We start from the raw sequence: 16933 nt of genomic DNA, 5'->3' as shown, positions 1-16933 counted from the left end.
CTGTGACCCAGTTATTTTAAGGAAAAACAGGATAATTCTGATCTGATTGTGTGTTGTGAAACTCAATGTATTAGAAATTATGGAGCTATTTTGATAGTATGTCAGGTGATATAACATGACCATTAAAAGTAGTTATTTTCTTCTCTTTCAATAGATGATGATATTGACGATGAGGAATTCTTTGATAATGAACTAGAAGCCTATTTTGAGCAGCTGATAAAACCAGAAATGACAAGAGGAGACACCAACCTTCAGAAACTCTCAGAATTCTGGAGAGGGCTAAAGCTTTCTGAAAATGGCTTATTTCAAGTAGGTTTAAAATTTGAAGCTCAGCGTACCAAATGGTCCTTGAGCATGTTAAACAAACTTTCAGTAGCTAAATTTGTTGCTCTTCTTAAGTAGAGCTAGTTTTAACTGTTTTGGTTTATTTTTTTATTTCTATAGCTATTAAGGGACTTCTTTCCTATCATACAGTGAGTTTATAAATACTCTCTTTGATCACTCCTTTTTTAAGTCTTGGTTAGCAATGTCCAAAGTGTTATTAAGTGTACAGCATCACAGACTTGTGTTTCCAGGAGAGTAAGTCAATCTCTTAAATAATTGGTAAGTGTGTGAAAGGTAAATGTAGGGCAGCAACTGTCTGGCTTGTGGTTTGCCTTTGAGCAACAGTTAGCTCCATTGCAGATAGGTTGCCAGGGATTAAGTGCCTTTCCATTTTCTTGACTTTGCAACAGTGGATGCAATCCTGGCAGTCTCATGCTTGACCAGAGTGGAAGAGTGTGATTGATTTTAAACAGTTAAATAAACTGTAGTTTTTGAGATTTCAGAAATTTCCCAACTGACATCAATTTCCAGGCTGTGGGAAGTGATGTTAACCCTGTACAAGTAGTCGGCGTAGGCTGCCAGTTGCTGGTCTATGGCTGTACATGAAGAAAGGGATAAGTGGTTTAAAGAGTGAGAATAACAAGAGTTCTACTCTCTGATCTCAGGTCTTCTCTACTGGTGTAAGATCTTCCTGCTCTACAGTGTTGTAGGTAGGCAGTGGGGCTCTGAATTGGATTTGGAGTCCTCATCCAACAGTGAGTTACCAGAAGGGAAAGAGGAGTAGCACGCTGCTCATGTTAGAGGGAATGAGAGCATATAGGAGGAAAAAATAAGGGATCCTTCCATCTTGCTGTGTATACCTTTAGAGGCAGGTGCATGGATTGGCATAGCCAGGAACTATTGTCCATGGTGGTGGTGCTGGCAGCAAGAGATGCCTATGGCAATGGCACAAGTAAACAAAGTATGATCATCTCTTTACTACTAGGAAATTTTTAAATTGTAAAAAGCCCTATAGTGTTAATTTTTTTCCTTTGGTATGTCTATTCTAGTGTAACTTTAATATTTATTATTTTTATTTTTTTTTTTAATTTAAAGGAGAACTTTGAGGATTCTGCCAGTTACAAGGCTGTGACAGGAGTAGACTCTGGAAATGCTAGTGATGAAGATTCACAAAATGAAGGGATAACCGGATGTCCTGTGCAAAGAGAAATGCTGCCTAGAGCAGTACAGCAACTGGTATAAAATTGCCGTTCAAATTCCTGTTAATCTTATAGACTAAGGCTATAGTAGAAGATGACAGTGTGTTTGAAAACTTGCTAGAGGTTGAACTAACCACACAACCTTTCTTTAAAAAAAATTTAATAACACCACTTGGTTTTTAGATTTTTTTTTGAGCATAGTTATCTTGGAATGTTTTGTATCTAGAACTTAGTACAAATAGCTAACAACTACACTTCTGACGCTTTTCAAATGATTATTGTTTTTGAAGAATTCCATGACTACTGGAGATGTGCTGGATTCTCGTGCTGCTGCTGAGTTGCGATTAGATTCACTGTATCTCCAGTGCATGGACAGCCGAAAAGCTGATGTCTCAGATGTCCTTCCAAAGCAAGAAATACAGTCCTCTGAATGTCAGACTGCTTCTTCTGATGCAGAAGTACTAAACACAGCAAGAGGGGTTTTGGGGCATGACGCCACTCCTGAAGTTCTTAGTGCAAATGCACCTCAGGCAGAGGCACCTGAATGTGAAGTTGGTCTTCCTGATGCTTACCTGTCACCAACTGGAGACAGCTCGGAGAACTTAAGTTTAGGTGCAACAGACAAAGGTAGGATGCTTTAGATACAACCCACCTATGCAATTGGGACCATACTCTGTTGCATGGAAAAACAAATAAAATTGTAAGCTAGACATTTTTTCTTTGGTTGTTAGAGTTGGTAATAAAAAACAATGTAGCATGAATAAATTTTGAGTTGCTTTTGTTTTAAGAAACACTTGTATGTTGCACTTAACTGTTATTTTTTGCTGATGAAACTAGTTTAAGCTTGCAGTTGCAGCAACTCAAGCTCTGGTTTTTTTTAAGTTGTTGCTGACTTCTGGCAAGGGAACTTAATCTAGATTAATCTAACTTTGATCTAAAATAAGGAGATTTTACTGCATTCTTTTTTATTTTAATCCACAGTGTAGCATTGCGTATCTTTCAGGTGATTTACCACACAGCATTGTCTATCAAAATGAAGAGGGCAGATGGGTGACTGATCTTGCATATTATACTTCATTTGATGAAGAACAAGATTTAAATCTGTCTGAGGATGATAAAATAAATGAGGAGTTCATTACTGGCTGTATGTAATCTTTTTTCCTTTTGAAATAGCTCTCGTCTGTAACAGTGTTAAGTAAACTTTCCTTTTTTTTTTTTCTCCACTTTAACAAATCAGTGTTTTGTGTTTTAAAGCCTCCAGGCTTTAGATACTACAAATTATTTGAAAGTTGATGCTGATAATAGCCTACAATGATATTGTCATTATTTATAGCTGATAGCTTCTTTCCATATTTCTTACTCTTCACAAGAAGGGTGTTTTGAAACCAAACAAAAGCATTCTAAAATGTGCCACTGTAGACAAATCAGTTCCTTAGCACAAAAATGTCATCTAGTCATCTGTTTTACTAGATAGATTCGAGCACTGTGTGCAGCAGTATTTCCCCTAGTCTCTTATAATTTCTAAAGCTGATGTATGTATGGGCTACTGTATTCTCAAGATGTCCATGGTCCACTCAAGATTCTTCTTTCTTTCAAAAGAAAATGCTGTATATGGTGTTGTCTAAAACTGTTTATTCTGAATGAGTGATCAAACTGGTTGAAATAATGGGGTTGACTGGTTGAAATAATGTTTTTCAACACCATAGTGGTTTTCTGCTGGTTCAAGTAAATATGATCCCATTTGGGAAAAACTACCCCATCTACTGTGTCAATAAAGTAGTGCTCTTCTATTATTTTTCAAATGCCATTATATTTCTGACACATTCTTGCTTTTTAGACGTGCACTGTCAAATTCAAATATTAGACTGTTGTAAATTTTTCCAAGGCTGTTTAGGTTTTTCCCACCTGGTGGGTTTTTAAAGCAATTCTGCTTTTGAGCCAATTGGCTCACCTCTTTGCATGGTAGAGGGTAACACACTTACAAATTCAAGGTTGTTAGCATTCTTCTGGCTGCTCCTTTGCTTGTCTGTCTGCAATGCTCAAGTGTGGAGTTTGACAGCTGTAGAAACAGAAAGGAAATGTTGCATCTGATGCTTCTGAGTCTCATGACATCTGTCTGTCAGCAAGCTATGCATACAATGTATTCTTGTATGGAGTAGTGCAGGATTGCTCACTTGAGCGTTGAGTGCTTCAAAAGCTCTCCAGAGAGGTGTAATGCTTATACAGAGGATTAAGTAAGAACTAATATTGACTTAGAGTTCAACTGGATATCACTATGGGTCATTTATAGTGCCAGGTTGCCTTGAGGAAATACAGTTGAATTGCTCAACTTTTCGTATTCCAACTTTGTTTCTTTCCTCAGAGCATGTATTGCAGCTTCTTGTAAGTAATTTTATGGACAACACCTGTATTCACTTTACAAGTTTGTGTCTATTATTGACTTTTGCCTCCATTTGCCCTGTGTCCTCTATGACTAGGAATGCTCTGTGTACAAAACTGCATATTTTAGAAGTTTAGGCGAACTTAATGATGCTTTGAAATAAGGGGGTAGAGCAGTACCTCTTGATCAGTCTTCCACATAATTTTGCTGAAGAGACTTTAGGTGTTCATTGTTCTGTAGGTGGTAATTGTGCAATTAGTACAATAATTTGAATTCAAAAGTAACATTGATTTATTTGACCTGTTTAATTTGCATAGGTTTTTCATGAAGTGGTACAAACCAGTCTGTTTCTTTGCTCCAGTCCACACATTGATGAAGTAAATTTCAATCCCAAATATATTAAAAGTTTGTTCTGAAGTAGCTACATGGTGCCTCATTCTAGCTAGTATGGGTAGCATAACCTGTAAAAAGTCATAGTTTATTTTGGGGTTAAGGCTGTAAGAGACTTCCTTTATTCACCCCTAAGTTGATTAGGTAAATGCTGATTTTACTTTGGCTCGTTAAGATCCAGTGAGTACCTCTTTAATACTAATTTTATATAACTTTCTCACCCAAACGGGATGGAGTAACTCCTGCTGTCTCAAACTGTCTCAGATCTAGAATTATATATGCAATAATTGTCCATCAGAATTTAGTTTAATGATGAAAAATAGTAATGATGGCACTTAATAACTTATGCCTTATGTTAATAAATGTTCTCTTTGGTTTTAAGCTGAAGCAGCAGCTATGATTGCACAGGACGAGGAAGAATTTGAGAAAGCACACAGACTTGTGCAGGTAACTATGTCAATGTAAACAGAATAGTTCTATAATTTATTTACAAGTTACAACTTCTGAAATCTCTTTGTCTGCAGGCAGAAAGAGTAGATGCATCTGAATTAGCAAATACTTCATGGAAATCTTCTAATAGCTGCATTCTGCTGAGAACATCTGATCTTGATAAAGATGCCAGTTATTTACGTTTGTCTTTGGGGGAGTTCTTTGGTCAGAGATCTGAAGCTCTTGGTTGTCTTGGTGGAGGCAGTGATGTAAAACGGGTATGTATCTTAATGTTGAGAGACAAGAGAAGAAGAAAAACAACAACTAGCACTACTTTTCTTATCTTGTAACTAATTCCGAGAACTAATTTTCTAAGTTGACTTATAAAGGAAATTATCTGTGTGAGAGAGATCTGGGTTGACTTGAATTTCCCACTTGGAATTTGTGATGTGCTGGCCAGTGTTACTGATGAATGTTGATCTTCACCTTCTGGTCAGGAACTAATTATGTGTAGGGTTAGGGGGAGAAAGGTACACAGGGCACACGTTGGAGGTTCACATAATAGCTGAATGAAATGCTGCTCAGACAGGGGTATTTGAGCAGTGAGGGCATCATTGAATGGCTATTGATAATTGATATGCTCTCTAGGGAAATGCCCACCCAACTTCAGTAAAAGTCATCTAGATTCGACTTACCAACATCTGTATGCTTCTTACATCTGTGGGATACCTGGCCTTTCTCTCACCTGCTCTTGGTAAACAAGATCCTCATCTGTGTTTCAGACTAAAAAAAAGATGGGAGAGTGTTTACTATGGGAGGAAGAACACAAATATGCTTCTGAAATTCACTTGTGTCCCGATGAATTGTTAGAGTTGGCATGTTCTGTCCTGGTGCATTCTGAGGCTCAGTGGCAGAGCATGACTCCAGGCAGAGATGATGAGAGCATGTGTACTTTGTTTTGTGTAACTGGTGTAACTGAGTTGTGTCCTGGTTTCAGTTGTGATAGTTAAGTTTTCTTCTTAGTAACTGGTGCAGTGCTGTGTTTTGGATTTAATATGAGAACAGTGTTGATAACACACTGATGTTTTGGTTGTTGCTAAGTAGTGCTTACTGTAAATCAAGGACTTTGCAGTGTCTCGTGCTCTGTGAGTGAGCAGGTGCAGAAGAAGGTGGGGGGGGAGCATGGCCAGAACAGCTGACCTGAATTGGCCAAAGGGATATTCTGTACCATAGAACATGGTGCTCGGTCTATAGACTGGTGGGAGTTGGCTGGCAGCCACAGATCACTGTTCAGGGACAGACTGGGCATTGGTGAGCGATTGTGTTGTGCACCACTTGTTTCTTTTGAGTTGCATTCTTTCCTCCCTCCTTTTCATTACAATTGCTATAGTTTTAATTTATATCTTGTGTCAGTTATTAAACTGTTCTTATCTCAACCCGCAAGGTTTACCTGTTCTCTTCAGCTCTTTCTGGTGGTGGTGGGAGTGAGTGAATGGCTTGTGTGGTAATGAGTTGCTAGCTGGGGTTCAACCATGACATTTGTTAGTTTATTTTATGTATATATATATATATGGGAAATGTATGTATTTGGATTAGGCATTTGCAGTATTAGGAGGCACATGTTATTTCTTAGTAGTATGAGAGCCAGACACCAATTGGGCAGGTACTGTGGGCTGAAACTGCTTTGCAAGCCCACTGAACCTATTTGTTAATTATTAAATTTACTCATGCTGTATTCTGGGGTATTTTTTTTTTCATAGCCATCTTTTGGTTACTATATTACATCTCCGAAGAAAAGGCAACCTGTTGCTTTGCTAAGGCAGTCTGATTCATCAGGAGGTGACACCATCCAAGAGATTTCACAGTTGTCTGAGGTGCTCTCAGGTAATTATGGAACAGCTCTTTTTTTCTGTAGGGCATTAACGGAGCAAGTCTATCCCAGGAATGCAAGTTTTTAGACAATTTCCTTACTGTTAATTAACTCTATGTCTTTGTTGTTGTTGTTGTTGTTCTTAGATGACCTAGAAGCACAAACAAAAGAACATGCAAATTCTACTAGCTCGGAAGATTCGGGACATAGGATGGATGCTGCAGCTGGAATACATAAAAGCATTAATACAGAAGGTGCTATCAAAAGTGAAGCAAAGGTATTTGTCTTGTATTTTTCTCTAAAGTGCAATTGTGAACTGAAAGAAAATTCAACTGACTCCAATTATTATTGTTTCTTTGGTTACAGCTAAATTTGGACTTTCATATCAGCTCATTGCTTTTTATATTGATCATTTGAATCCTAATAGGTACCACTGTTTGTTAGGATGGTTTCATTAGAATAGCATGATCCTGTAGTGAGCCATGTGTTACTATCACCATTTTGTTTTCCTTTTTCTTCCAAATTCACTTTTGGAGCTGTTAGTCTGTCAGCCTATAGTTTTTCAGAGGCTCGTAGGCTATTAACATTCTGCCATCAGGTTTCTGAATTTCATCTCTGTCTTGCTCTTCTATTTTTTTTAATGAAAACAACTTGTCTTTACCATAGGAATAAAGTCTTGTAGTTGATAGAATTTAAGAATATCAACATGGTGCAAGTCTGAAAAAGTGTATTTTCAAATTGCTAATCCTAGATACCTACCCTAGACACCTACCTTCTCTGCCTGAATGTGTCACCTCCCTAAGCCTGCTGGCAATGCTCCTCCTAATGTAGGCCAGGATGCTGTTGACCTTCTTTGACACAAGGGCATGTTACTGGCTCATGGTCAACTTCCTGTCTACCAGTACCCTCAAGTCCTTTTCTGCCAAGCTGCTTTCCAACTGATTGGTCCAGAGCCTGTATGGGTGCCTGAAGTTATTCCTCCTCAGGTGCTGTTTTTGGCATTTCCCTTTGAACTTCTCAGCCCATTTTTCTGTCCTGTTGAGATCCCTCTGAATGACAGCTGACTCTCCTGGTGTATTAGCCACACCTCCCAATTTTGTATGATGATGAAACTTGCTGAAGGTGCACTCTGCCCCATCATCCACATCATTAATGAACTTGTTGAACAGTACTGGCCCCTGTCTTGATCCCCAGGGTACTCTACTAGTGAGTAACTGGCCTCCTGGTGGACTTTGTGCTGTTGATCACAACCCTTTGAGCTTGTCAGCCCAGCCAGTTTTTGGTCCAGTCACGGTCTACTTATCTGCTCCATACTTTGTCCATCTTTTTATGAGGATGTTGTGAAGACATACATGCATATCTACAGGAGGACAGCTGTTTTCAATTCTTGCTGAATGGGTGTGTGTCTGAGAGGTGGGAAGAGACTGGTCTGGACATGGCTCTCTATGTACTCCATGCTCTTTGCTAAGCATGGCTGATGTGAAAACTAAAGAACAAATCAGACTTGAGTGACAGAGAAAACAGTAGGAATAGGTTTGTCTTCCCCCTGTAGAGAGGTGGATGATTTAAAGTTAAATGAGAGTTTACTGTATGTTTGGTCATGGTACCTTCTTTGCTGTTTGTTTTCAATGGGTTTTTACTCCCAGTTCTTTCAACTGAATTAAAGCTTTTTAGGATTTGAAAAGTTTTACATGAACTAAGACTTCCTAGCAGGCAATCTTTATTTAATCTTTAAAAAAAGCCTTTGTGGAGTAGACTTAAAAAAATCAGCAGAATAAGAATTATGCCTATTGCAGTGTTCCTTCTTGACAGGCGATTAAAAATGTGACAACTAGAAATGTTAATACGTTACCATATCTCAAAATGCAAAATAATTCAAGCAAGCAAACAAAATACAGGAAACAAAACACTAAACAAAAAATTTCTTACTGTGGTGCATTTTGGTTTGTTGCAGGATGGAACTCATAAAGACAAGTTTGAGGACGGCTTATCTAATCATTCTGACTCTGTCCTGAGTATTAGCACAATTGCAGCTGCTATCGCTAATGCTTCAACCAGTGCTGAACCTTCCCAGCTAGCTGCCATGATGATGGCACTCTCTAATAAAAGTAAAAGAACCCATTTCCTTCCTGGAATTGTTAAAGAGGCAGAACTCTCTGCTACTCAGGTATTATCCAGCAATGATGAAAATAGTGTATTTGATATGGAAAAATACCTCAAAAAAACAGATGAGAACGGACATGAAAGTGAATATGAGAGTATTGTGAAACATGGGGTATCTGTCCAGAACCTTATCTCTGATACCTTGTTACTGGGTAAAGATAAAAGTAAGGATGCTCTTGCAGAAGACTTGATGAATAATCATAGCAAACAGCAAGAAATAGAAAAGCGATTGCTGAATTATCTCAATGAAGGAAGTGATAGTGAGAATTTTCCCAGTCTGTCTAGTGTTCCCAACCATGAAGACGTAACTGCGGATAGTGTTAAATGTTCGGAAAAGTTGTCAGATGTAGTAAATAGTAAACATTTACAGTCAATGGGTGCTGATGTTAGATCAGATGCACTTAATGGAAATGAAGCTCACACATGTGGAATTCCTTTAGCAGTAAACAGGGAAGTGGCACAGAGAAGTCCCCTTGCTTACCAGAACAGCAATCTCAGTAGCAGATTTTGTATAAGAGAAGGTGCAGAAACAGTAGATCAAGCAACAAATGCTGTTCCTGAACCACGTAATGATTTGTTGGAGGGAAGTACAGGAAATACTCTGTGTCTCAGCAACTTAAAACCTACCAAGCAATCTATTAGATATGTCTCAGTAAGTCCTACAAATGCAAAGCCTACGCAGAAATTGGACAATGATGAAAGGAAGCAAAATGCAGAAATAGAGAAGAGAAACAAGGATGCCCATACTGCTTGTGGTGGGAATGGAAAACATGTAACTTTTGAGAAGCTCTCCCCACCTTCCCAGAATAGTACTGGTAAGTAAACCTGTATAAATGAAACCAGTTATTGAAAAGGCTTTCTTTACAGTAGACATGTACTTAAATAAATACTGTTATTAAATTCTGTTTATTTGATAGACAATAAATCCATTCTACCTGAATGTGACTTACAGCATCTGGAGGATGAGCAGTATAGCTTCAGACCTTCAACTTCACCTCTGATTCACTCTTCTCCTAGTGAGACTTCTGGAACAGCGTTTTCAGGGTAAATTCTTGGTGCAGGTTATAAGAATTAAATGGTTTGTGAGGATTGTTGAGGGATCAAGGTCTATTTTAGATGTTGTCCTTCATGTAGGTTTATAGAAGCTCATTATTAGGCTAAGACTTCATTCATAGACTAACCTTGACATTCTATAGGCCATTCTATAGCACTCCATTTGGTTTTCTAATTCGAACCATTGCTTGCTGTGAGAGAGAATGGGTAGAAATATTTATATTGCTTTTGACCACTTTGTATCTTGATGGATAGTTCTGTCTAAGGTTTAAAGTTTTCTTTGCAACTGAAGGAGCAACGTTTTTTAAATGAGCTTCCATAACAGTAAGTGTCATAAACTGTAAGATTACAACTAAATTAATGTAGTCTTAAACATGGCCAGTAGCTAATAATGATGTGCAGTCTCATAAAAAGACAAGGCAACTGATTTCTTTGACTTAACTTTAAGTTCACTGTTTGGTATCTGATTACAGTTAGTGTTTTGTACATGTTATTAGAGTTGTGGGCTGTTGGGCGTTTCTCAAAAGTTAATATGTGCAGTAGTGTGTGTATTCTTTCAGGCATGTTATGTGGATATTAGGATTTCCAGTTAAAATTGTGATTTCTCATTTCTACTGACTAAGTTAAACAGAATGCTTAAGTTGACTTTTAGAATAGTCTAGCTAATGTGTAGTATTGATTTTCTTGAGGGCAACATTAGAAATATATTCGAATACTCTCATACTTTGAATCTGTTTTTCAGGTCTGAAAAGGACTTTACTTGCCCGTCCCAGTATCAGGAATCTTCTTGCAAGGAGAATGTACTACCTCAGTCGGTTTACTCAAGTCCAAGCATGAGCAGATTGACATATGTCTCTGCAGCCAGCAGTACCCATAAGAACACAGCAGCAGTACGTAGTCCAGAGACATACTGGGTAAGAAAAACAAAACAGCCCCTCTCCCTTACCCTCAAACAGAACTTTTAAATGGTCAAAGTAATTCTAAAATAGAAAAGGGTTTCAGAACGGTTTAGGACATGCTGTGCATAAGGAAAAGGTCTTCTGCTTCTCCCCAAGTCCTGATTTTTTAGAAATTTGAATTCTGGAATAGACTGTGCTAAATGCATGTACTCTAATGAATATAAACAGAGTAAAACAATCAAAGAACTACAAACTTTTGAAAAAGTTAGATTTGGTGTATTTTTTTCCTTTCATTTTTTCCTGTAACTTCTCGTTAAGTCATTCTGTTCTTGGAATGTAGTGCAGTATTCCAGTAGTATTTTGTAGGATCTATATCTGCTTTCATCACTCCTGATGCTCTCTTTCTGTTCAACTTAAGATGTTAGGAGAATACTTTTCCTGGTTTAATTCTTTTTCTGTAGAAATGTTTATAAATGCATAGTTTAGCTTGTACTACTTTTATTCAGGACTGAAACTATATTTTTCTACCTCTGACAGTTGTTCTGACTGCTTTTATTGCTTTGAAAAAGAGTATACTCTGAGAGTGAAATTTGTGTTCGGACTTGCAGTCTTATGCTGATTAAAATAATTGGCCATCTTTTATCTGAGTTTATGCATTCCTTGGATCTGAGATCTTTCTGTACTGTCTCCCCTCTTCCTAAGTGTGTAGAACTGTGGATGGAGCTTTAAAAAACAGACAAACAAAAGCTGAAAAACCTCTGTGACTGTGTGGATATCTGAGTAAATACAACTGACTACATTTATTTTGCAGTCTTTGTCAGTTGTGCTTTTTTCTAACACAGGAAATAGAAATGCTGTCTACTATACTTTCTCTTTTCATTTGCAAAGGATGAGTCTTTTCAGGACTGATGACTAGTGAAAGCCTTCTCTTTCTCCTATAGGAGCACCAGCAGCAATGTTGCTTCTTCCTGATCCTTGGAGGATGTGTGTGCTGGCCTATGGCCCATTTTGTTCTAGGTCTAGTTGCTCGAGTTACACAGGAAGTATTTGTTGTTTTCCGTCTTGATTTTTCCAGTGGGAATCACAGCCCAATAGGAAGGAACCCAAGGACAAGTTTAAATGGGTGTTTTCTTGCAGTCCATGCTGGCATAGCATCAGCTCATAGGTCTGTTTTTCGCAGATTTGCATATGGTTCTTGATTACTGTTACCTCATGCCCATAGGTGACTCTTTGTGCTTTGACATAACTGGCTGCATACTGGTTTGCCCCTTTGTCTTGAAGAGATATTGCTGTTTAAGTAGTCCTTAAGTAGTTCCCCAGGATAGCCCAGAAAGGAGATCCTCAAGAACTTTGCCAAAGATTTACATTTGTATTATGAGTACATTTGTAAATCCCATTTATAATGCCCCACAGTGTTAATTTATTCCTTTGTGTTAGGAATCTTTTATGCTGAGAGGGAGTGACTGATAGATTTTAATCTCATTTGTTCTTGTTGAGAGCCACTTTCAGGTCCCTTGCCTGAAGCTTCTACAGACAAGAAGTTGTTTGTATTGGTGTTACTCTCAGATCTGAATACTTACTATAGCACAATCTCTTTAACCAGTGGTACCTTTTCCCTTTAACATTAGGGTCAGGTTGTCAGAAGTGCCTGTTTTTTTTATTTTTTAAATTTTTTTTATTTATTGTTTGGTTGAGTTGACCTGGTGAGCTTCACCTTGGGCAGCTGCTCTGAATGCCCTTTATAAAGGACTGTAACTTGCAGCTTACTTGTCTACAACAATCTGAGCAGCTATTTTATTGGTCTTTCCCCTTCTTTTACATGCTATTCCCTGCCTCCCAAGTCCTGTTTACTTAAGATGAATAATTGCTTTATACTGTAGATACTTTCCATCCCTTTGTGTAGCTCTCTTGTTCCTGTGTCAGAGTTTTCTAGGTACACCTGTCCTGAGCTGGTCTCATTGCTTTGATACCACACTGTCTAGTTTTGGTTCTGAAACTTTTAAAAATTATTTTGAAACTCCATTTTTGAAAATGGAATCTGTAGTATAGGTGTACTTAACAAGAAAAAAATTAACCTTTGTAGCACATCTAAAGAACACTTTCATTTTCCAGATTGGTAGGGGACATGGATTTGCATCCATGCTTCCATTGTGAAGACTCTTAAGTGTGATGCCAGTTGTGGAAGGGTGATTTTCCTGTGGTCAGTCCTCTACTGATTAGTGTCCATGCTATTGTTAGTAGCTACAAACAGTGCATGAGAGGGTGTAATCACTTTTGCTCTTGACTGTTAACCCCCAGGAGAATCCTTGAAACCCATTGTGTGTATGCATATTTATGATCTGTACTTCTGTTTCTCTTATTTTGATTTCCAAGTGAAAAACCGTCAAGATTCTGGGACTAGGAAGAATTGAGAATGGGGGTGAGGTGTGCTCATTCCAGCTATACCATGAGTACCTGACAAAATGGAAGGTCTCTGGGCTTGAATGATTTCTTTGTGTGAGCGCACAATGAACATGTTTGTGTCAGTGCAGTTTCATGCATCTTGATTCCTTTTTGATTAGTGACTTGGTTCAAGGCCATTCAGCTCTTTCTTAAAAAGCTGACAAGACAAAAAAAAAAAAGCTAGACATACGTCTAGTGTGTTATCAACATTGTTTTGGATACAAATCCAAAAATACAGCACTATAGGGACTGTTGTGAAGAAAGTTAGCTATCCCAGCCAGACCCAGTAGAATGTGACTTGAGATAATAGACAGGTTGAAGTTGCAGATTTTCTTTTTCAAGGCAAAGAGCCACAGTTGTTATGAAAGTAAAACTTCTGACAAGATTTGGCAAACTTGACTATTTGTATTGAATGGCAATACCAGTAATGGTCAGACAGGAAAGTTTCCTTAACAGGCAATACTAATATTAAGTTCTGTCTTATGTACCCTGCTTGCTTTTCAAAAATACGCAGTGTGTTATGTTATGTTTGTTTACTAGGATGAGAATGCTAGTGAACTGAGCACAACAATAATTCGAGCCAGCCCAACTCCTCCACGGGAACATGCAAAGGAGAATCTAGAAGACCACTCATGTCAAAGAAATAGAAAAGAAGCACTACTTAGTATTGACCAGAAACGAGAAGAAAATGAACTTGTGGGTCTTCAAAGAAAACTCGATAATGTACTGGATCAAGAACTGTCTGAAGAAGGTTTTCCAAAGAATGAAAAGCAGATTGCATCTATTCCTTCAAATGTACCAGCAAATCATAAAGAGCCAGACGGTGTTAAATCAGCTTTACCAAGTAAATTATGTACCTTTCAGCCTCATTCGGTCAATGTTGATACACAAGAGGTGTGTCAGGACCAAACAAACAAAGCACAGAGACAAGGATTACAGTCTGTGAATGTTTTACCTGTATATTCTGGATTAAACACTTACATACCATGCAATCAAAACTCATCTGGTGAACAGTATGTTCCTATTTCAACATTTAAATCCCATGTCACTACCTCTGAGAGTCAAGCAATTCCTTCTGTTCCCCCCTTGCTTACAGGGCATTCTCTTGCAACAACTCCATTTGCACAGCAGCATCTGGGAAATATGCCGGCTTCTGGAAATACGGTTCTGTCTCAGTTTCACGGCTGCATCTCTGCAGGTTTTGGACTTACAGCAGGGCTTCCATGTTCCAATGTCCCAGCAGGACATGTTGAGAATCCACTTACTGTAGGAATTTCTTTAGGTCCAAATATTGGTCCTGGCTCTTTGGGTGCAGCTTCACTTTATAATCCACACTCTACTGCATGGAATAATAATATCTTAAATATAAAATCATGTACTGGACAACCTCTTGGAGCTGGTAGAAACGAGTGGGAGTTGTCAAAGTCACCTGGTATTGGTAAGTGTGTTTTTTACAGTGTGTTTAAAATATAACTGTGGACAAGAATGGTGATAGCAATGTTGCTTATATTACAGTAAATAAAATTAAGATGACTACTAAGTTTAACTGCAGTTATTGTTTATGCAGTCTTTGTTATTTAAAAATCCCCTATTACTAATTTTCTGTTTAATGGTGTTCTCTGAATTCTTATAGCCTCCCTAATAGTCTTAAAAGAAATTTCTTATACTGTAGAAGAATTTTAGCATTCTTCATCATTGAGTAGTTTTGTGTTTATGTTAAGGGATCTAGAACTGTCTTTCATAAGAGGAAGATAAATCCTAGCTGCAGTTCAAACTAGGCAAGACCCTGGAAATTCCACTGTATTTTATCAGGAAAGTAGATGACATTTCTATTTCCAGCTTAATTTGGCATTAGGAGTCTGTTAAGGCCAGAAGTCCAAGGAGGAGACTGGAGGGCTCAAACTGCTGGTTATAAAGGGGAAAGACAAGCTGCCAAGTATCTTCTGACCTTTCTGCTGTTACTCTGTATTTAGACCTAAGCAATGCAAATTACTATTTCATTTTAAAGACTTCTTTTAACCTGCAATCTTCTTAGTTGTTTTCTGCTACACTTTTTTTCTGGCTCATTCTTTCAGTCTAAATGACAAGCTAGTGGGGTTGAAGATTTGAATTTGTAGCTTGTTTATTGATTGTTCTAAGTCATTGATCTTGTTAGTGCATTTTAAAATAGTGAAATTTGAACTTCTTACTCGTCGCCTGTATTTATACCAACAAGATGTCGTAGTACTGGTATTCGAATTTTCTGAGTTGGGCTAGTTCTGATTCAGTTGTGACCAATGAGTAATGTATGAGTTGTGTATACATGTATTTGATGTGTATAGAATGTGCTATTTCCATAAATATTTATTTCTGTGAGAGTAGAACTTTAAGATGCAAATTAGAAATGATTAAAATTTCAAATTTCAGACTTGTGGAAAACATCCTTATGAGAACTGTTAAGAGTCAAACATTTCTTTGCCGTAAAGAAGCATTTGTCAGATAAGTTCATAAACTTGCCATAGTGGCAACCTGAGTGTTGCTTTGCTTCTGGGTACTTGAAACTAACAGGAGCATATTTTCTTCTGAAGGACATGTAAAAGTACCAGAAGAACTGAAGTTCCCTAATGCCTGTTGTGTGGGAATTGCATCACAGACGGTTCTTAGCATTTATAATCCAACTGACCGGTGGTTGCAGGTCAGCATTGGAATACTCAGTGTTTCAATTAATGGAGAAAAGGTAAGAGATTTTTTTTTTTTTTAAGCTGAATAATTCTGTAATCTTATCAGATGTTGTGGGTAAAATTAGAGCTCTCTGTACAGATTTGTAATTTCTCCCCCGTTTTATGTTTAATATGCACGAAAGCAGTGCTACCTTCTCTCAGCTGGGCCACCTGACTTACTCCAACAAGTAGGCTTTGAGAGGTAAATGCCACATCACAGAATTGACCTGTAGAATTGTACTGTGTGCATGAAGTGTGGTAGGTTTGACTTTAGTGGTTCCCACCTTTGTGTATGCAAGAAAAGGCAGCCCTAGGAAAGAAAGCATCCACACTGAGAACTGTTACTGCTAAAACGTTTTTGGCAGTTTGCTCCTATTTTTCTTGAAATCAGGAGATCTTGAGTGATGCAGAATGAGAAATATTTGGAGCAGATTTCAAGCTGGATGGATTGTAGGTAGCTTATAGGCCATAGATCAACTGTCTTGCACTTTAATTTTGTTAAATTTTATCTGCTTCTGTTATCATAGTTATGGTTCCAGAAATAAAATATCTCAAGAATGTGACAGTGAGTTAGATTAAAGGTCTATTAGTATGATTTAATGTCTTTTACTAATGAATACACTTAGTAGAGAAGAATATAAGAACAAACAAACATAGGGTACTCTGAGCTTCTGGCAGTTTGATACTTGGGAACTTTTGTGTTAGATGTTATTTCCATTCATAATAGTTTGTGGTGGACTGCCCTTTATCTAGTTAATCTGCTGAAATTATGTAGTGTTGTCCATAGTTCAGTTGTAGATTGTATACAGTATTGCTCTTTTCTTGATTTAAATCTGGTTCTTGCTGGTTTTGTTTGGTCTGTGTTACTGAGAAATAGCAGACAATGATTCACTTAATATATTGCAGCTTGTAAGTTTTATAAATCCTGATCGTATCCCTCCTTAGGCATGTTTTTCCAGCAGATGTAGCACATGTCTTTCCAGGAGTGTGACTTGTGGTTTTGCTGTCCTTTTTTCAGAATATTTCCTCTTTAAAGAACACCAAACCACACTTTTGTCTGCGTATATATTTATACAGGTGCACAT

The 16933-nt window shown here is 37.8% G+C and overlaps 1 protein-coding gene across 1 annotated transcript in view; it reads left to right on the top strand.

The window, feature by feature from the left end:
- The window catches only part of LOC108499522 (centrosomal protein of 192 kDa-like), a 76598-nt gene that overhangs the window by 23066 nt on the left and 36599 nt on the right, over positions 1 to 16933 (top strand). Inside the window, exons 16-28 of the mRNA XM_017819427.1 lie at positions 155 to 309; positions 1420 to 1560; positions 1814 to 2150; positions 2527 to 2667; positions 4676 to 4740; positions 4818 to 5000; positions 6483 to 6606; positions 6739 to 6869; positions 8547 to 9570; positions 9673 to 9799; positions 10551 to 10722; positions 13690 to 14587; positions 15717 to 15865. Coding sequence (XP_017674916.1) covers positions 155 to 309; positions 1420 to 1560; positions 1814 to 2150; positions 2527 to 2667; positions 4676 to 4740; positions 4818 to 5000; positions 6483 to 6606; positions 6739 to 6869; positions 8547 to 9570; positions 9673 to 9799; positions 10551 to 10722; positions 13690 to 14587; positions 15717 to 15865 — 3647 coding nt within the window. The remainder of the gene's footprint in view (positions 1 to 154; positions 310 to 1419; positions 1561 to 1813; positions 2151 to 2526; positions 2668 to 4675; positions 4741 to 4817; positions 5001 to 6482; positions 6607 to 6738; positions 6870 to 8546; positions 9571 to 9672; positions 9800 to 10550; positions 10723 to 13689; positions 14588 to 15716; positions 15866 to 16933) is intronic.

This window comes from Lepidothrix coronata, unplaced genomic scaffold (assembly GCF_001604755.1).
Source record: "Lepidothrix coronata isolate B3197 unplaced genomic scaffold, Lepidothrix_coronata-1.0 Scaffold75, whole genome shotgun sequence".
In the NCBI taxonomy this organism is placed as follows: Eukaryota; Metazoa; Chordata; class Aves; order Passeriformes; family Pipridae; genus Lepidothrix; species Lepidothrix coronata.
The sequence above is the reverse complement of the archived record's forward strand: the minus strand, read 5'-3'. Positions and strand labels throughout refer to the sequence as shown.